General features: G+C 44.0%; 1 protein-coding gene across 1 annotated transcript in view; it reads left to right on the top strand.

Moving 5' to 3' along the window:
• Window positions 1-20229, top strand: part of LOC139266820 (low density lipoprotein receptor adapter protein 1-B-like) — a 183588-nt gene extending 163359 nt beyond the window's left edge. Inside the window, exon 9 of the mRNA XM_070884425.1 lies at window positions 17945-20229. Within this exon, the coding sequence (XP_070740526.1) occupies window positions 17945-18116 (172 nt within the window). The 3' untranslated portion in view covers window positions 18117-20229. The remainder of the gene's footprint in view (window positions 1-17944) is intronic.
• The last annotated feature ends 1022 nt before the right edge of the window (window positions 20230-21251 follow it).

Below are 21251 nucleotides of genomic sequence, written 5' to 3'. Positions count from 1 at the left end.
CTATTTTGCTTTCTCTCCCGCTGTAGCTGCCTTTTGATAGGCTGCTCCCGCGTCTCACCAACTGCCGCTGGCTCTCGATCTCCCGCTGGCCTTTTATAGGCTGCTCCCCTCTCACCAACTGCTGCTGGCTCTCGATCTCCCGCTGGGCCTTTTATCGGTCGCTCCCGCGTCTCACCAACTGCCGCTGGCTCTCGATCTCCTGCTGGGCTTTTATAGGCTGCTCCCCTCTCACCAACTGCCGCTGGCTCTCGATCTCCCGCTGGGCCTTTTATAGGCTGCTCCCCTCTCACCAACTGCCGCTGGCTCTCGATCTCCCGCTGGCCTTTTATAGGTCGCTCCCCTCTCACCAACTGCTGCTGGCTCTCGATCTCCCGCTGGGCTTTTATAGGCCGCTCCCCTCTCACCAACTGCCGCTGGCTCTCGATCTCCCGCTGGGCCTTTTATAGGTCGTTCCCCTCTCTCCAACTGCTGCTGGCTCTCGATCTCCCGCTGGGCCTTTTATAGGACTCAGGATAGGCGAGTCTGCAGTGAGCCTTCAGTCACCCTCTTCAAGCCCTGCTTGATAGTTTGCACTGCTCTCTCTGCCTGACCATTGGATGCTGGTTTGAACGGGGCAGCTGTGACATGTTTGATCCCGTTGCGGGTCATGAATTCTTTGAACTCAGCACTGGTAAAACATGGCCCGTTGTCGCTCACAAGGACATCGGGTAGTCCGTGCATGGCATGCAGGCTTTCAGTGGTGGCAGTGGACGTGCTTGCCAACATTATCGCACATTCAATCCATTTGGATATGCATCGACAACTACAAGGAACATTTTACCCAAGAACGGGCCTGCATAGTCGACATGGACCCGAGACCATGGTTTGGAGGGCAAAGACCATAAACTTAGTGGCACCTCCCTGGGTGCGTTGCTTAACTGCGAGCATGTGTTACATCTGTGCACGCAGGATTCTTAAGTCCGCATCGATACCGGACCACCACACGTGGGATCTGGCTATCGCTTTCATCATTACGATGCCTGGGTCGGTACTGTGGAGGTCACTGATGAAGGTGTCTCTGCCCTTCTTGGGGACCACTACTCGATTGCCCCACAGAAGGCAGTCTGCCTGTATAGACAGTTCACCTTCGCGCCGCTGGAACGGCTTTATCTCTTCCTGCATTTCCACTGGGACACTGGACCAGCTCCCGTGAAACACACTTTTTAACTCGGGACAGTAAGGGTTCCTAGCTCTTCCAGGTTCTAATCTGTCAGGTTGTGACGGGTGATTGCTCAGTCTCAAACTAAATCTGCGGGCTGCGCCATTTCCACCCCCGCGGTGGGCAATGGCAGTCTACTGAGAGCATTGGCAGTTTTCTGTGCCTGGCCTGTGGTGGATGGCGTAGTTGTATGTGGACAACGTGAGCGCCCATCTCTGGATGCGGGCCGGTGCATTAGTATTTATCCCCTTACTCTCGGAAAACAGGGATATCAGTGGCTTATGGTCAGTTTCCAATTCGAATTTTAGCCCAAACAGGTATTGATGCATTTTCTTTACCCCATAGACTCACGCTAACGCTTCTTTTTCAATCATGCTGTAGTATCTCTCCACCTTAGACAGACTCCTGGATGCATAAGCTACCGGTTGCAATTTCCCAAAATCATTAGCTTGTTGCAATACACATCCAACGCCATACAATGACGCATCACATGCTAGTACCAAACGCTTACATGGATCATACAGCACAAGCAATTTGTTTGAGCATAACAATTTTCTAGCTTTTACAAAGACATTTTCTTGGCTTTTGCCTCATACCCATTCGTCTCCTTTTAAGCACTAAGGCATGCAGTGGTTCTAACAGTGTGCTGAGACCCGATAAGTTACCAAAATAGTTCAGGAGTCCTAGAAACGACCGCAGCTCTGTCATGTTCTGTGGCCTCCATGTGTTCTCGATTGCCTCAGTCTTCGAATTGGTGGGCCTGATGCCGTCCGCCGCGATTCTTCTCCCCAGGAACTCCACTACAGGCACCAGGAAAATGCACTTCGAGTATTTTAACCTGAGCCCCACATGGTTGAGTCGACTAAGAACCTCCTCCGGGTTCTGCAGATACTCGCTTGTGTCCCGACCTGTAACAAAGATGTCGTCCTGGAAGACCACCATGCGCGGGACCGACTTCAGTAAGCTTTTCATGTTTCTCTGGAATATCGCCGCCGCTGATCGAATTCTAAACGGGCATCTGTTATAAATGAAGGGACCTTTGTGCGTGTTGATGCAGGTGAGGGCCTTCGATGATTCCTCCAGCTCCTGCATCATGTAGGCAGAGGTCAAGTCCAGCTTCGTGAACGTCTTTCCTCCCGCCAGTGTAGCAAAAAGGTCGTCGGTCTTTGGTAGTGGGTATTGGTCCTGCAGGGAGAAATGATTAATAGTTACTTTCGAATCACCACAGATTCTGGCAGTGCCGTCTCCCTTGAGGACAGAAACGATCGGACTGGCCCACTCGTTGAATTCGATGGGTGAAATGTGCCCTCTCTTTGCAGCCAGTCTAGCTCGATTTCTACCCTTTCTCTCATCATGTACGGTACTACTCTCATCTTGTGATGGATGGGTCGCGCCCCAGGATTTAGGTGGATCTGCACTTTTGCTACTTGGAACTTCCCGATGCCTGGTTCGAACAGCAAAGGAAATGTGTTTAAGACCTGGACACACGAAGTGTCATCAGCGGGCAACAGCTCTCAGACGGCGTCCCAGTTCCAGTGTATCTTTCCCAGCCAGCTCCTGCCGAGCAGCGTGGGACCATCACCTGGTACCACCCAGAGTGGTAGCTTGTGCACCGCTCCATCGTAGGAGACTTTTACAGTAGCACTACCGATTATGGGAATCAGTTCTTTTGTGTAAGTTCTCAGTTTTATGCGAATTGGAGTCAAGACTGGCCTTGAGGCCTTGCTGTACCACAGTTTTTCAAAAGTCTTTTTGCTCATAATGGACTGGCTCGCACCAGTGTCCAGCTCCATTGACACCGGGAGTCCATTTAGTTCAACCTGTAGCATTATCGGAGGACACTTTGTGGTGAATGTGTGCACCCCATATACCTCTGCCTCCCCGGTCTGAGGCTCTAGTTCGTCGTGATCCGCCGTGGACCTGTCCTCCTCTGCAACATAGTGATTTGCAGGATTTGCAGCTCGCCTGCACATACGTTGGAGGTGTCCCATTGTTCTACAGCCCTTGCAAACGCACCCTTTGAAGCGGCATGAATGGAAACAATGATCACCCCTGCAGCGCCAACAAGGTGTTAATGGCCTTGCATTCATCACCCTTGATGGTGGACTCTGAGACATCTGCGGACGTGCAGCTGCAGGTATGTGGGGCCTGCCCTGTGTGTTGCGATTTGAAAACATCACTTTGTTCACCGTGCTTGTAGCAGCTCTCGTGTGCTGATAGATTTGCTTAGTATTGTCACTGGTGGCAATGAATGCCTGGGCTATCGCTATGGCCTTGCTCAAGGTTGGGGTCTCTACAGTCAAAAGTTTGCGAAGTATCATTTCATGGCCAAAGCCAAGTACGAAAAAGTCTCAGCCTGTGCTCCAAATGTCCTTCAAATTCACAATGTCCTGCAAAGGCGTCTTAGTTCGGCGACATAACTCGCCACTTCCTGGCCTTCAGACCTCTTGTAGGTGTAGAACCGGTATCTCGCCATCAGAACACTTTCCTTCGGGTTCAGATGCTCCCAGACCAGTGTGCACAAATCATCGTATGATTTCTTTGAGGGTTTCACTGGAGCAAGCAAGTTTTTCATGAGGCCATACGTTGGTGCCCCGCAGATGGTGAGGAGAATCGCCCTTCGTTTGGCAGCGTTCGCTTCTCCTTCCAGCTCATTGGCCAAGAAGTATTGGTTGAGTCGCTCCACGAAGGTTTCCCAATCATTCGCTCCGAGAATTTCTCCAGGTTGCCCACTGTTCGCTGCATCATTGGGTTCGTCATTTGTATCTCATTGCCTGTTGTTATGTATGAATAAAGAGTCTGACTGGATACTGAGAACTCAAAGTATAGTGTGACCTTAGTCTTTTATTGCAGGTCTCCAGAGTACCTCTCCAGCCTGTGAGGCCTCCTTAAGTACCTGTGCTCCCAAGGGATTATGGGATCCCTTGGGACTCCAGGGGATGAGTCCTCTGGTGGCTGTCTAAGGTATATACAAGTTTACATATATAACAACTAACACTTCTGTTGCTACCATGCCTGAGATTGCCTGACTCTGCACAGACCAGTTCTACACTGAACAGTGGATTAAACTCATAGGGCTAGAAATTTATTATAGCCAAGAAATGGGCAGTGCTTAGACTAAAAATGGTTAAGTAGTATCTCCTGAAAATTGTCCTGGTTGCGCTCAAAATTTGTCCTCACTCATTAAAATGATTGCAGTCATCATTCTCGTTTAAAAACCCAAGCTCATTGGTCCATCTGTTCAGTGTAATGCCAATGTCTGAGCAGTTTATACGCAAGTAATGATTGCCACAGACTTTTTTCACTACATAAAGGAGAGGTTCATTGATGCTGCAGCACCTCATTCTCAGCATTGTTGGGTGTGCAGCTGCCTCAACAACCATTAGAAGAAGGACAAGGTGAAGTAGCACTTAATTACATTTCCTGATGGCAGATCGCCGCCCCAGGGAGAGAGCCCGGAGGTTTTCTAATGAAGCTTTGGAGGCATTGGTTTTAGCAGTGGAGAGAAGGCGGGCGGTCCTGTACCCGGTAACTGGCAGGAGGCCCTCGCCACAAGTTTGCCGGACTCTCTGGAGGGAGGTAGCACACCACATCACGGACAGCACTGTGCTCGCCAGGACCCACACTCAGTGCAGAAAGAAATTTAATGACCTCACACGGGTGGTCAGCGTGAGTGAAGGCTATAACAAATGCTATATACCATTTGTACCACAAGCTTCACACACAGCTCAATGCATCACGCCGCCAGCACTTGCCCACTAACAATTTCTACCGAACAACATTTGCACCTTGCACACAGTGACAGCTATTCAACTGTGACAGGCACAAGGGTCATTCGTTATTAGAATTCATGTGATATGTGTGATATGTTTATAGGTAAATTTATTAATTGTTTTTGGAATATTTTGTGGTCTCTCTCACTTCACCTTTGCACCCAGGAGGACACTGTGATATCGTGTGGGACAGGAATTGTATGATGGGGTTGTGGTGAGCTACTGGGATCTGGGGTTTCATTCATGCAAATCGGAGTCCGATTAGCCAGTTACGGACATCCCGTCTAGAAGACCGATTGTCTTGCTACGTTCGCTCCCTCCGCCATAGATCCTGGAGGGAGAGGTCCACTGCCAGTACAGGCCCCATAACTTTTAGCAAGTATTGTAGGTTGATGCTTTTCAGAAATAATTAGTTTCGTACTTGCCACAACACTTTCTGATACCAAAGAACCTTGAAATGAATAAAGAAAACTCCAGTAGCAGGAAGTAGCACACAGCCATTTAAACTTCAAAAACCTGTTGAGTCTGAGTGATTGGTGATGGTCCCTTTAACTAGCGTCACTGGAGCAGGCTTCCTGCTGCTGCACACTACCTGAAGCTGTCGTTGTTTTCTCCGGCCGGTAAGTTCATTGGCTATAACGAAGTTGGGAGATCGGGCATCAAGTGAGCATTGCACATTCATTGACTTCCCGATCTCCGGGATGGTGAGATCCCCAGCGATCTCGTTCAGTGGCAGCGCTACCGGAAACACCAATATGGCCTGTGGCGCTAGAACCAGTATCAGTTGGGATTCAAGCCCTCCATAGCATTTTAGCGCCATCTCGTGGCGCAAACCACACAAATTTAGAATCTTGGAATGGTTACAGCATAAAAGAAAGCCATTTGGCCCGTTGAGCCGATGCCGGCTCTCTGCAAAAGCATCTCGGCTAGTCCCACTGCCCCACCCTTTCCCCGTATCCAACTCCCTTTTGAAAGCCGTGATTGAGTCTGCCTCCACCACCCTTTCGGGCAGTGCATTCCAGATTGTAACCACACGCTGTGTAAACATTTTTTTTTTCTTAGGCAAAAGAACCAAAGATGACATATCACCTTAAATCAGTGTCCTCTGGTTTTCAACCCTTTTGAACACCTCTATCAAATCTCCTATCAATCTTCTCTGCTCTAAAGCGAACAACTCCAGCTTCTCCAGTCTATCAACGTAACTGAAGGCCCTTATCCCTGGAATCATTCTCGTAAATCTTTTCTGCACCCTCTCTAAGGCCTATGCTACATGCTTCCTAAAGCGAGATGCCCAGAATTGGACACACTACACCAGTTGAGGCTGAACCAGTGTTGTATACAGGTACATCATAATTTCCATGTTTTTGAACTCTATACCTCTATCATGAAGCCTAGGATTCCGTCAGCTTTTTTTAACTGCTTTCTCAACCTGCCCTGCCACCTTCAACGATTTGTGCACATATACTCTGTTCATGCACCCACTTCAGGATTGTAAAGGGATGAGCAGAAATATTCTCCAATTAAATATTGGGAAAACCGAAGCCATTATTTTTGGTCCCTGCCACAAACTCCGTTCCCTAGCCACTGACTCCATCCCTCTCCCTAACATCTGTCTGAGGCTGAACCAAACTGTTTGCAATCTTGGTATATTTGACCCTGAAATGAGCTTCCAACCACATATCCACAGCATAACTAAGGCTGCCTATTTCCACCTCCGTAATATTGCCCATCTCCGCCCTTGCCTCAGCTCATCTGCAACTGAAACCCTCATCCATGCCTTTGCAATCTCTAGACTTGACTATTCCAATGCACTCCTGGCTGGCCTCCCACATTCAACCCTATGTAAACAAGAGGTGATCCAAAACTCAGCAGCTCATGTCCTAACTTGCACCAAGTCCCGTTCACCCATCAACTCTTGTGCTTGCTGACCTACATTGGCTTCTGGTTAAACAATGCCTCGATTACAAAATTCTCACCCTTGTTTACAAATCCCTTCATGGCCTCGCCCCTCCCTAACTCTCTAATCTCCTCCAGCCCTAAAATCCCCCCGAGATGTCTGCGATTCTCTAATTCTGCCCTCCTGAGCATCCCTGATTATAATCGCTCAACCATTGGTGGCCGTGCCTTCTGTTGCCTCGGCCCTAAGCTCTGAAATTCCCTGGCTAAACCTCTCTGCCTCTCTAGCTCTCTACCTCTTTCTCCTCCTTTAAGAGGCTTCTTAAAACCTATCTCTTTCCTGCCCTAATTTCTCCTTATGTGGCTCGGTGTCAAATATTTTGTCTTGTAATAATCCTGTTGTGCAGTGCCTTGGGATGTTTTACTACGGTAAAGGCACTATATAAATACAAGTTGTTGTTCCTCTGCGCCGCCCGCTCTGAGCTGCTTTAGATCATGACCAGCTGTGAAGGGGCTGCGCTACGCATTGTTACTCAGCTTGACTCACGGTGCTGCCTGGCACTGCCCTTGGTCACCCAGCCAGCTGGTTGTAGTTTAATCACCTCCCATCCCCACACCATTCATCACATCACACGGTTTCCCTGGGGCTCAGCCAGGTTTGTAGCTCCTCTCCACTGAGGTCTTCACAGACACTCATACCGTCACATAGACAGACACATGCACGCGCATGTAGTACAGACACATGTGCATACATAGACGTTCAAACATGCTCACACACACTCTCTCAGACACACGCCCACACATACAATTCTTCCGGCAGGAGCCACTGGACAGTGATCAGGAACCAGAACACTGGCTGATTTTCACCCATCCTTCACCTGAAGCAATTTTAGCTCCTAACCCAATGGAGATGGAGCCTGGGCGTTTCCTGTTCTGTGTGGGGCGGGGTTCAGTCCCACACCGGGTGAGATCAAGCTAACTCAGCACAGACCGGGCTTTTCTTTGCGTGTGTGTGTGTGCACACGTACGCCATTCACCCACTGATCGAGGACAGCAACTGCTATAAAGTGGTCACGGGAGATGTGAAACAATTTTGATCACCAAGGAACAGTGCTCAGCTCACATGACCTCCTGCCCCAACTGGCCAAACAGCCTCTCTTCCCATCTCCAAAATTATTATAAATGAAACATTCACTGTCAATGGAGAGAAAAAAAACATTTAAAATGCCCCTCTGATTTTTCTCCCTGGGTTAACGAGTCAGACTCCTTCAATCCCGGCAACCCCCTGGCCACCCCATAATCTATCACGGGACTTCTATCACCATTACCAAGTCTTCCATCAAAATATGTGAATGGAGAGTGTTACCTGTATTAACAGGTACTGATTAAAGCAGCCATTTGTAGCTTGTAAGAACATAAGAAATAGGAGCAGGAGTAGGCCATTTGGCCCCTTGGGCCTGCTTAGCCATTCAATAAGATGCCGTGGCTAACTAAAGAAATGAAGGATGGTAACCAATTAAAAACAAGGGCATACAAAGTGGGAGGACAGAAGATTGAGACGCTTTTAAAGCCAGCAAAAAATTACCCAAAACATGATTAAGAAAGGGAAGATAGACTATGAAAGTAAACTAGCACAAAATATAAAAACAGATAGCAAGAGTTTCTATAGGTATATAAAAAAGAAAAGAGTGGCTAAAGTAAATGTTGGTCCCTTAGAGGACGAGACCGGGGAATTAGTGATGGGAAACATGGAGATGGCAGAAACTCTGAGCAAATATTTTGTATCAGTCTTTACGATAGAGGACACTAAAAATATCCCAACAGTGGATAGTCAAGGGGCTATAGGGGGGATGGAACTTAACACAATCACAATCACTAAGGAGGTGGTACTTAGTAAGATAATGGGACTAAAGGGGGATAAATCCCCTGGACCGGATGGCTTGCATCCTCGGGTCTTAAGAGAAGTAGCGGCAGGGATAGTGGATGCATTGGTTGTAATTTACCATAATTCCCTGGATTCTGGGGAAGTCCCAGCAGATTGGAAAACTGCCCCTATTTAAAAAAAGGAGGCAGACAAAAAGCAGGAATCTATAGACCAGTTAGCCTAACATTTGTGGTTGGGAAAATGTTGGAGTCCATTATTAAAGAAACAGTAGTAGGACATTTGGAAAAACATAATTCAGTCAGGCAGAGTCAGCATGGATTTATGAAGGGGAAGTCATCTTTGACAAACTTGCTAGAATTCTTTGAGGATGTAACGAACAGGGTGGATAAAGGGGAACCAGTGGATGTGGTGTATTTGGACTTCCAGAAGGCATTTGACAAGGTGCCACATTAAAGGTTACTGCTCAAGATAAGAGGTAATGGGTTTGGGGGTAATATATTAGCATGGATAGAAGATTGGCTAACTGACAGAAAACAGAGTCGGGATAAATGGTTCATTCTTGGGTTGACAATTAGTAACTAGTGGGGTGCCGCAGGGATCAGTGCTGGGTCCCCAACTATTTACAATCTATATTAATGACTTGGAAGAAGGGATTGAGTGTAACATAGCCAAGTTTGCTGACGATACAAAGATGGGAGGAAAAGCAATGTGGGAGGAGGACACAAAAAACCTGCTAAAGGACATAGACAGGCTAAGTGAATGGGCAAAAATTTGGCAGTTGGAGTATAATGTTGGAAAGTGTGAGATCATGCACTTTGGCAGAAAAAAAATCAAAGAGCAAGTTATTATTTAAATGGAGAAAAATTGCAAAATGCTGCAGTAAGCGGGACCTGCGGGTCCTGGTGCATAAAACACAAAATGTTAGTATGCAGGTACAGCAAGTGATCAGGAAGGCCAACGGAATCTTGGCCTTTATTGCAAAGGGGATGGAGTATAAAAGCAGGGAAGTCTTGCTACAGTTGTACAGGGTATTGATGAGGCCACACCTGGAATACTGCGTACAGTATTTTGGTTTCCATATTTACGAAAGGATATACTTGCTTTGAAGGCAGTTCAGAGAAGGTTCACTAGGTTGCTTCCGGAGATGAGGGGGGGTTGACATGAGGAAAGGTTGAGTAGGTTGGGCCTCTACTCATTGGAATTCAGAAGAATGAGAGCTGATCTTATCGAAACTTATAAGATTATGAGGGAGCATGACTGGGTGGATGCAGAGAGGATGTTTCCATTGATAGGGGAGACTAGAACGAGGGGACATAGTCTCAGAATAAGTGGCCACCCATTTCAAACTCACGAGGAGGAATTTCTTCTGAGGGTTGTAAATCTGTGGAATTCGCTGCCTCAGAGAGCTGTGGAAGCTGGGTCATTGAATAAGTTTAAGACAGAGATAGACAGTTTCATAACTGATGAGGGGTTATGGGGAGTGGGCAGGGAAGTGGACCTGAGTCCATGATCGGATCAGCCATGATCATATTAAATAGTGGAGCAGGCTCGAGGGGCCGTATGGCCTACTCCTGGTCCTATTTCTTATGTTCTTATAAGATCATGGCTGATCTGATCATGGACTCAGCTCCACTTCCCTGCCCGCTCCCCATAACCCTTTCCTCCTTTATCGCTCATAAAATCTGTCTATCTCTGCCTTTGAATATATTCAATGACCCAGCCTCCACAGCTCTCTGGGCAGAGAATTCCATAGATTTACAACCCTCAGAGAGAAGAAATTTCTCCTCATCTCAGTTTTAAATGGGCGGCCCCTTATTCTGAGACTATGCCCCCTAGTTTTAGTTTCCCCTATGACAGGAAATATCCCCTCTGCATCCACCTTGTCGAGCCCCCTCATTATCTTAGATTGAGTAGGTGGTCTTATTGAAACATATCTTCAGTCAACTCCCTCATTTCCGGAATTAACCAAGTGAAGTTTCTCTGAACAGCCTCCAATGCAAGTATATCCTTCCTTAAATACAGAGACCAAAACTGCAAGCAGTACTCCAGGTGTGGCCTCACCAATGCTCTGTACACTTATAGCAGGACTTCTCTGCTTTTATACTCTATCCCCCTTGCAATAAAGGCCAACATTCCATTTGCCTTCCTGATCACTTGCTGCACCTGCGTACTAACTTTTTGTGTTTCATGCACAAGGACCCCCAGGTCCCTCTGTACTGCAGCACTTTGCAATCTTTCTCCATTATAATTTGCTTTTCTATTATTTCTGCCAAAGTGGATAACCTCACATTTTTGCACATTATACTCCATCTGCCAAATTTTTGCCCACTCACTTAACCTGTCTATATCCCTTTGCAGATGTCCTCCTCACAATTTGCTTTCCCACCCATTTTTGTATCATCAACAAACTTGGCTACATTACACTCGGTCCCTTCATCCAAATCATTAATATAGATTGTAAGTAGTTGAGGACCCAACACCGATCCTTGCAGCACCCCACGTGTCACTGTTTGCCAACCGGAAAATGACTCAATTATCCCAAATCTCTGTTTTCTGTTAGTTCGCCAACCCTCTATCCATGCTAAAATAATGCCCCCAACCCCGAGCTTTTATCTTGTGCAATAACCTTTTATGTGGCACCTTATCGAATGCCTTCTGGAAATCCAAATACACCACATCCACTGGTTCCCCCTATCCACCCTGCTCATTACATCCTCAATGAACTCCAGCAAATTTGTCAAATATGATTTCCCTTTCATAAAACCATGCTGACTCTGCTTGATTGAATTATGCTTTTCCAAATGTCCCGCTACTGCTTCCTTAATAATGGACTCCAGCATTTTCCCAACAACAGATGTTAGGCTAACTGGTCTATAGTTTCCTGCTTTTTGTCTGCCTATATTTTTTTAAATAGGGGTGTTACATTTGCGGTATTCCAGTCCGCTGGGACCGCCCCAGAATCCAGGGAATTTTGGTAAATTACAAACAATGCATCCACTATCTCTGCAGCCACTTCTCAAGACTCTAGAATGTAAGCCATCAGGTCCAGAAAACTTGACCTCCTTTAGTCCCATTATTTTTCAGTATACTACTTCTTTAGTTAAGTAATTGTATTAAGTTCCTCCCTCCCTATGGTCCCTTGATTATCCAGTATTGGGATCTTTTTGGTGTTTTCTACCGTGAAGACCGATACAAAATATTTGTTCAACGTGTCTGCCATTTCCCTGTTCTCCATTGTTACTTGCCCAGTCTCATCCTCCAGGGGATCATCATTTACTTTAGCCACTCTTTTTTCCTTTTTATGCACCTGTAGAAACTCTTACTATCTTTTTACATTTCATGCTAGTTTGCTTTCATAATCTATCTTCCCCCTTTTTTTTTTTTAGTCATTCTCTGCTGGCTTTTAAAAATTTCCCAATCTTCTGGCCTCTCACTTGTCTTGGTCACATTGTATATCCTTGTTTTCAATTTGATACCGTCCCTTATTTCATTAGTTAGCCACGGATGGTTATCCCTTCTCTTAGTCTTTCCTTCTCATTGGGACATAGAAACATAGAAAATAGGTGCAGGAGTAGGCCATTCGGCCCTTCTAGCCTGCACCGCCATTCAATGAGTTCATGGCTGAACATGCAACTTCAGTACCCCATTCCTGCTTTCTCGCCATACCTCTTGATCCCCCAAGTAGTAAGCACTTCATCTAACTCCCTTTTGAATATATTTAGTGAATTGGTCTCAACAACTTTCTGTGGTAGAGAATTCCACAGGTTTACCACTCTCTGGGTGAAGAAGTTTCTCCTCATCTCGGTCCTAAATGGCTTACCCCTTATCCTTAGACTGTGACCCCTGGTTCTGGACTTCCCCAACATTGGGAACATTCTTCCTGCATCTAACCTGTCTAAACCCGTCAGAATTTTAAACATTTCGATGAGGTCCCCTCTCATTCTTCTGAACTCCAGTGAATACAAGCCCAATTGATCCAGTCTTTCTTGATCGGTCAGTCCCACCATCCCAGGAACCAGTCTGGTGAACCTTCGCTGCACTCCCTCAATAGCAAGAATGTCATTCCTCAAGTTAGGAGACCAAAACTGTACACAATACTCCAGGTGTGGCCTCACCAAGGCCCTATACAACTGTAGCAACACCTCCCTGCCCCTGTACTCAAATCCCCTCGCTATGAAGGCCAACATGCCATTTGCTTTCTTAACTGCCTGCATGCCAACATTCAATGACTGATGTACCATGACACCCAGGTCTCGTTGCACCTCCCCTTTTCCTAATCTGTCACCATTCAGATAATAGTCTGTCTCTCTGTTTTTACCACCAAAGTGGATAACCTCACATTTATCCACATTATACTTCATCTGCCATACGATTTGCCCACTCACCTAACCTATCCAAGTCACTCTGCAGCCTCATAGCATCCTCCTCGCAGCTCTCCCTGCCACCCAGCTTAGTGTCATCCGCAAATTTGGAGATACTACATTTAATCCCCTCGTCTAAATCATTAATGTACAGTGTAAACAGCTGGGGCCCCAGCACAGAACCTTGCGGTACCCCACTTGTCACTGCCTGCCATTCTGAAAAGTACCCATTTACTCCTACTCTTTGCTTCCTGTCTGACAACCAGTTCTCAATCCATGTCAGCACACTACCCCCAATCCCATGTGCTTTAACTTTGCACATTAATCTCTTGTGTGGGACCTTGTCGAAAGCCTTCTGAAAGTCCAAATATACCACATCAACTGGTTCTCCCTTGTCCACTCTACTGGAAACATCCTCAAAAAATTCCAGAAGATTTGTCAAGCATGATTTCCCTTTCACAAATCCATGCTGACTTGGACCTATCATATTACCTCTTTCCAAATGCGCTGCTATGACATCCTTAATAATTGATTCCATCATTTTACCCACTACTGAGGTCAGGCTGACCGGTCTATAATTCCCTGTTTTCTCTCCCTCCTTTTTTAAAAAGTGGGGTTACATTGGCTACCCTCCACTCAATAGGAACTGATCCAGAGTCAATGGAATGTTGGAAAATTACTGTCAATGCATCCGCTATTTCCAAGGCCACTTCCTTAAGTACTCTGGGATGCAGTCCATCAGGCCCTGGGGATTTATCGGCCTTCAATCCCATCAATTTCCCCAACACAATTTCCCGACTAATAAGGATTTCCCTCAGTTCCTCCTCCTTACTAGACCCTCTGACCCCTTTTATATCCGGAAGGTTGTTTGTGTCCTCCGTAGTGAATACCGAACCAAAGTACTTGTTCAATTGGTCTGCCATTTCCTTGTTCCCCGTTATGACTTCCCCTGATTCTGACTGCAGGGGACCTACGTTTGTCTTTACTAACCTTTTTCTCTTTACATATCTATAGAAACTTTTGCAATCCGTCTTAATGTTCCCTGCAAGCTTCTTCTCGTACTCCATTTTTCCTGCCCTAATCAAACCCTTTGTCCTTCTCTGCTGAGTTCTAAATTTCTCCCAGTCCCTGGGTTCGCTGCTATTTCTGGCCAATTTGTATGCCACTCCCTTGGCTTTAATGCTATCCCTGATTTCCCTTGATAGCCACGGTTGAGCCACCTTCTCTTTTTTATTTTTACGCCAGACAGGAATGTACAATTGTTGTTCATCCATGCGGTCTCTAAATGTCTGCCATTGCCCATCCACAGTCAACCCCTTAAGTATCATTCGCCAATCTATCCTAGCCAATTCACGTCTCAAACCTTAAAAGTTACCCTTCTTTAAGTTCTGGACCATGGTCTCTGAATTAACTGTTTCATTCTCCATCCTAATGCAGAATTCCACCATATCATGGTCAAGCTTCCCCAAGGGGCCTAGCACAACGAGATTGCTAATTAATCCTCTCTCATTACACAACACCCAGTCTAAGATGGCCTCCCCCCTAGTTGGTTCCTTGACATATTGGTCTAGAAAACCATCCCTTATGCACTCCAGGAAATCCCCCTCCACCGTATTGCTTCCAGTTTGGCTAGCCCAATCTATGTGCATATTAAAGTCACCCATTATAACTGCTGCACCTTTATTGCATGCACCCCTAATTTCCTGTTTGATGCCCTCCCCAACATCACTACTACTGTTTGGAGGTCTGTACACAACTCCCACTAACGTTTTTTGCTCTTTGGTGTCCTGCAGCTCTACCCATATAGATTCCACATCATCCAAGCTAATGTCCTTCCTAACTATTGCATTAATCTCCTCTTTAACCAGCAATGCTACCCCACCTCCTTTTCCTTTTATTCTATCCTTCCTGAATTTTGAATACCCCTGGATGTTGAGTTCCCAGCCCTGATCATCCTGGAGCCACGTCTCCGTAATCCCAATCACATCATATTTGTTAACATCTATTTGCACAGTTAATTCATCCACCTTATTATGGATACTCCTTGCATTAAGACACAAAGCCTTCAGGCTTGTTTTTTTAACACCCTTTGTCCTTTTATAATTTTGCTGTACAGTGGCCCTTTTTGTTCTTTGCCTTGGGTTTCTCTGCCCTCCACTTTTCCTCATCTCCTTTCTGTCTTTTGCTTTTGTCTCCTTTTTGTTTCCCTCTGTCTCCCTGCATTGGTTCCCATCCCCCTGCCATATTAGTTTAACTCCTCCCCAACAGCACTAGCAAACACTCCCCCTAGAACATTGGTTCCGGTCCTGCCCAGGTGCAGACCGTCCGGTTTATACTGGTCCCACCTCCCCCAGAACCGGTTCCAATGCCCCAGGAATTTGAATCCCTCCCTGTTTTTGTTGCGAGTTATGAAATATCTCCTTAAATGTCTGCCATTGCTCATCAACCGTCCCATACTTCAGTCTATTTTCCCAGTCCACTTTAGCCAACTCTGCCCTCATATCTTTGTAGTCACTTTTATTTAAGCTTAGTATGCTGGTTTGAGAACCAACTTTCTCACCCTCCAGCTGAATTTGAAATTTAACCATATTATGGTCACTTATTCCTTGAGGATCTTTTACTACAAGATCGTTACACAGTACTAGATCTAAGATAGCCTGCTCCCTAGTTAGTTCCACAATGTACTGTTCAATGAAACTATCCCGGATACACACTATGAACTCCTCCTCAAGGCTACCCTGGCCAATTTGCTTTGTCCAATCAATATGAAGGTTAAAAACTCCTCTCTAACCACATTCAGTTGCAATTAATTATCCAGTAGTGAATCAGACTAAGAGTAGAGCGTAAATTTTCTGGGTCCTTACCTGCCACCAGTGTTCATCTGTAAATCAAGGGCTACATGCTTTTGGCGAGTGAGGTCTTGGAAAATCGACTCTTAAGATTTTCATGTGTATCAAGAGATTAAAAATACATTACCTGAGTTCTAGCAATACTTGGGCAGTGGGCTGTTGAAGCTTCATTGGTGGCATATGGCATATCCCATTCACCCTGTGGACAAAGTAAAACCCTGTTGAGCATTTAAAATGGAGAAAATGGCTGTTTGATGATGGTTTTTGATTCCCGGGATGGCTGGACTGACATATGAGGAGAGACTGGATCAACTGGGCCTTTATACATTGGAGTTTAGAAGGATGAGAGGATCTCATAGAAACATACAAGATTCTGATGGGACGGGACAAGTTAGATGCGGGTAGATTGTTCCCGATGTTGGGGAAGTCCAGAACCAGGGGACACAGTCTTTGGATAAGGGGTAAGCCATTTAGGACTGAGATGAGGAGAAACTTCTTCACTCAGTTGTTAACCTGTGGAATTCTCTACCACAGAGAGTTGTTGATGCTAGTTCATTGGATATATTCAAGAGGGAGTTAGATATGGCCCTTATGGCTAAGGGGGTCAAGGGGTATGGAGAGAAAGCAGGAAAGGGGTCCTGAGGGAATGATCAGCCATGATCTCATTGAATGGTGGTGCAGGTTCGAAGGGCCGAATGGCCTCCTCCTGCACCGGCACCTATTTTCGATGTTTCTGTTTACTGCAGGTGAATTCCTTGGATTGTGCACTCAGACTGGCTTATGTCCCATAAGAGTTTTTGATTGAAGTTTCAGACTGAAGGGAATGGTAAGGTGAATGTGAAGAGGTTCTTTGTGCTGAATTGCGAGATTAATAACTGGAAGATGTATAAACTATTGTGTAAAATGATGCGCCCAGAGAGGAGCTCTGCCCAAAGGCTGGAGATGGTTGTGAACTGTAGCACTGATTCTCTGAGCCACGCTACCTTGGAGCATGGCTCCATGCTGGGAGTGTGGATTTGTTGATTTTATCCATATGAAGCTAAAAGAAACCCAACTAAAACCTAAAGAATAAGAATTCAAATTTGGTTCAAGTATCTAATAAAAGATAACTAGGCCAAATGACCATTTTTTGTTATGTTCTTGTAAAGATTTGACAGTAGTTAGGTATAATCCGTTTTTTTTTAAATCATCGGATGCACAACTATAACCAACTGTGGTGAGTATAGAGAGCGTTTCCATTGATTTGGCAGGACAATTTTTTTGAACAGGTTAAGGCAAACAATGATGATTTCTGCTTGCTGCGCAGTGACAGCACTCTCGCCACTGAATCAGAAGGTTGTGGGCTCAAATCCCATTCCACACACTTGAGCACAAAATATAGGCTGACATTCCAGTGCAGTACTGAGGGAATGCTGCACTGTCTTTCAGATGAGATATTTAAACGAGGCCCTGTCTGTCCAACAGGTGGATATAAAAAGATCCCATGACACTATTCAAAAATCAATGCAGCCCTTGCCAATATTTATCCCTCAACCAGTGTCACTAAAACAGATTATCTGGTCATGTTTGTGGGTCCTTGCTGTGCGCAAATTGGTTACTGCATTTCCTACATTACAACAGTGGCTACCCTGCAAAAGTACTTCATTGGATGTAAAGTGCTTTGGAACAACCTGAGGTCATGAAAAGCGCTATATAAACACACGTTCTTTTTGCTTGAATTGTCAAATGCATATTTGATTTCAGTGTTAGAAATTACTTTAACAATTTGTTTTATGCTACAGGATACAATCTATAATAAAGGGTGACAGAAAAGGGTTAATTAATTTAAATGCTTGGAAAATTGTGGCCATTGCACTCTCACATTTCCAACATGCACTGGCAGTAGGCAAGGTGTCCGGATGGCGTGTGGATATGTACATTGACCCCTATATATGCTCTTAGTAAGTAGAAATGACTTGCATTATTCTTTGTTTTCACTTCAGATTTGCTGAGTCTCGAACAAACATACAGTGCAAGAATGTCTCAGTAGATCTTCAGGACTCTCGGGTAGAAGAGACCCGTCTACCACCCACAGATTTGAGCAAAGTGTGCCCGTCACCTACAGACTCAAACAAAGGAGACTTGGTTCAGGCAGAGCTGTCACTCACTCGTTGATTGAGATGTCATTCTAACCACAGTAACTTTGGCTTGGTTTTGGAATATGTCGAGAGGAGAGAGCTGGAGGGAAACATATTGCTTCTGTTTGGCTAAAACATGCTTGAAAATCAAACTTTTTAATTAGTTATTGCTAAAGCATCAAAATGAATAATCAGATTTTTTTTAAAGTGTATTTAGTTTTGAACCAGCACTTTTACGGAACAATTGGTTTTATTCCTTTTTCTTAACGACCTTATCTGCGATTGAATGATTGATGCAACAGTATCTTATAGATTGAAACCTGCTGAGAAACGATAGGAGAATGGGAGCAGTGATTTCAAATATATTTTAGATTTGGCATATTGCACAGGAGCACACAAGGAGCTGCATTGCATAGTACTCAAATGTCAAGCGGAAGTCTCCAAATGGGACACAGTTTTCCCACTTATTGTCACCAGTCAGTACTTCTGCAGCTGGTAGTGGAAAAAAAACCTGCTTGCCAGTTTCACCTCTGGTGGCTGTGGTAGAAATCCAGATGTACCACTTAATTTTCCCTTTTGATGTGCTGTTGCTGTTTGGGATGAGAATAAACCCGTTAAAACAAAAGCTTGATAAAATTCAGCATCATATTGTGTCCTGGTCATGAGCACTATCCCAAACGGCACAGAAATTCAGATATACTGATTGACTTCATTCAAATACAAATTGGATAGATCTCTTTCAAAAATAACATTTTGGGACACAGTACATGAGTAATTTGAGTCACGATGTGTGGTCAGTGAAGCGTGCTTGGCAGGAAGAAGGTGACTTGAGACCCATGATTCCCAAAGCTCTCCACCGCTGGGGTTTTTCTCGTGTCATTTCAGGGTCTGTTGTAGACTAATTGATAATGATTAATTGCTATGATTAGTGAACAATTCCATTATTGTTTTGTGCGGCTACTAGAATGGTAGAAAGCAAACGAGATAGACTTTGGGTTTTTTTGTCTAGCAATTTCTATGTTCCTATGATAAATTTATTAGGGGAAATTTACCAAAGAAATGGGAACCTGTCACACATTGACAGTGGTGAATAGCACAATTCCTGCAAAGCTTAAAGTCTACTGGGATGATAGTTGTTACACACTTAATGGCACCACTGCAAGCGGCAATGGCAACTTTGCTGGTAAGATGTTTACTGTTGATATCATTGACGATTAATCTGCCACCTCCTACCATACTGAAAACAAATATTACAGTAATCCACCTATAACATTCAGCTACTAAAGGGTGACTATATATCAAGGTCTGCTGCACAGAATTCCCACCTACATCTCTACAAATTCAATTTCTAATCTACAAGTTTCAAAATGATTATGGTTGCAGATTATTGATACATTTAATGCTCTGGAATGTTTGAGATAATTTTGTGGAAATTTAATTTATTAAAGGTGAATGCAGTATTCTGTAAACAAATAAAGTGTATTCTTGAATTGATTCTATATTGAAAAATGCAGACTTGTTTTTCAGAAAGAATATGTATATTTCTCCATGCTCATGCCTTCATATCAAGTGGAGTAGAATTCATATTTTTAGACAAAGAATAATTACAGAAAATTGTATTTTGTTTGTGTCTGTTGAATTTTATCGTTGGAGAATATGATGTATACATTTTGCTCCATGCTGGGTGTTCTCGATAAAGGTGAATTATGACAAATATTCTGGTGCAAAGCAGGTCTGTTTTGGAGACCATATGCTTTAAATACCTAATGAGAAAATCTTTTTTAAACCTTCTATTTAAAACAAAATAAAAAGTGCGTGAGCAACTTTTGAAGCAGAATTTTAACACATTTTGACTATTTTCCCCTATGGTATATGGTGGCATCTAACAATTGTGAAACAGTTTGACCACTTATCCACAATGACGCAATAATTTATTACTAATATATTATGGGTGGCCGATAGATTACAAAATAAGTAACGAGAGAGAATATTCCTTTGTACATGTTGTTATTCAGAACTCTTATGCAACCCTCGTATCTGTCTGAACTGTAGTATCTTGAAATTGTGAATTTTCAAGGTAGCACGACTTTTTTTACAGAATTGAAAGTGAATTTAGGTTTTAAAAAAAAAGTGTCGTCTTTGTATTCATGTTGAGATTTAAAATTATGAAGAAAATTATCTTTTCATTTGAAGGATAACACAATGACAAAATGAGCTTTAACTGGAACTATTATATGTAATACATCCATACTAGGTAACAGCACTAGTTATTAGTGGTTTTCTCTTTGAATTATGACACTAAATTTTAAGCATTTTAAAAATGTAATTAAACTGGAAATGCTGCAGATTTTTAACCAGCAACAACTTTGCTCTAAGATAAAAATGTTACTTTATAAAAATGTTGCTTTACAAACCAATGCTGCTGGAATTAGCAAATTCAGAGCTCCTTAAATAAGCTAAGAAATGACACTGGACTAATGTTTTTTTAATTTTTATTTTGTTGTACTATAATTTTGAAAAAACTGTATATTAGTATGAAATATATTTTGACCAGCCCCTTCATTGTATTTAAATAAACAAGGTTGTGTTGTGGACTCCTCATGGTCTTGGTGATGCACTGTGGGTTTTGGTATTTTATATTAGTACAATGAAAATGTTGGCAGCAGTGACTTTTATTTGAACACTGAATGTGGTTATGCAGAACACTGAATATATTTAAATGAAATGTAATAACTAATGTATTCCATTGTTAAGCTTCTTATTGACCATTAGTAATATAATTTATATTGCCATCTAGTGGCACTTGCCATAATAGAATGATCTCGAGACTTCTAGATTAATTAGTAAACTTCACAAATATTATTTGGGCTTTGACCTGTGCCATTTAAAGAGGAAAAATGCTCAAGAAAATACAAACAACATTAGGTCTGTGTTTGTAGTATTCCATTAATTAATTCAAAATATGAAGCTTTTCGATGAGATAATTGTGTTATTCAACCAGAAATTTTGAGGCTGAATGTTAATAGTAGCAAATTAAAGTCTGTACTTGCTGTGGTACCTATGCAAAGAAGTTGCTTAATTCCATATTTCTGCTGTTAGCACTGATTGTTGCTGAGTGCAGCCTGTAGAAGAATTCAATTGTACAGCATCTAGTTTGGACTACTTTGCACTG

This window comes from Pristiophorus japonicus, chromosome 7 (assembly GCF_044704955.1).
Source record: "Pristiophorus japonicus isolate sPriJap1 chromosome 7, sPriJap1.hap1, whole genome shotgun sequence".
In the NCBI taxonomy this organism is placed as follows: Eukaryota; Metazoa; Chordata; class Chondrichthyes; family Pristiophoridae; genus Pristiophorus; species Pristiophorus japonicus.
The sequence above is the reverse complement of the archived record's forward strand: the minus strand, read 5'-3'. Positions and strand labels throughout refer to the sequence as shown.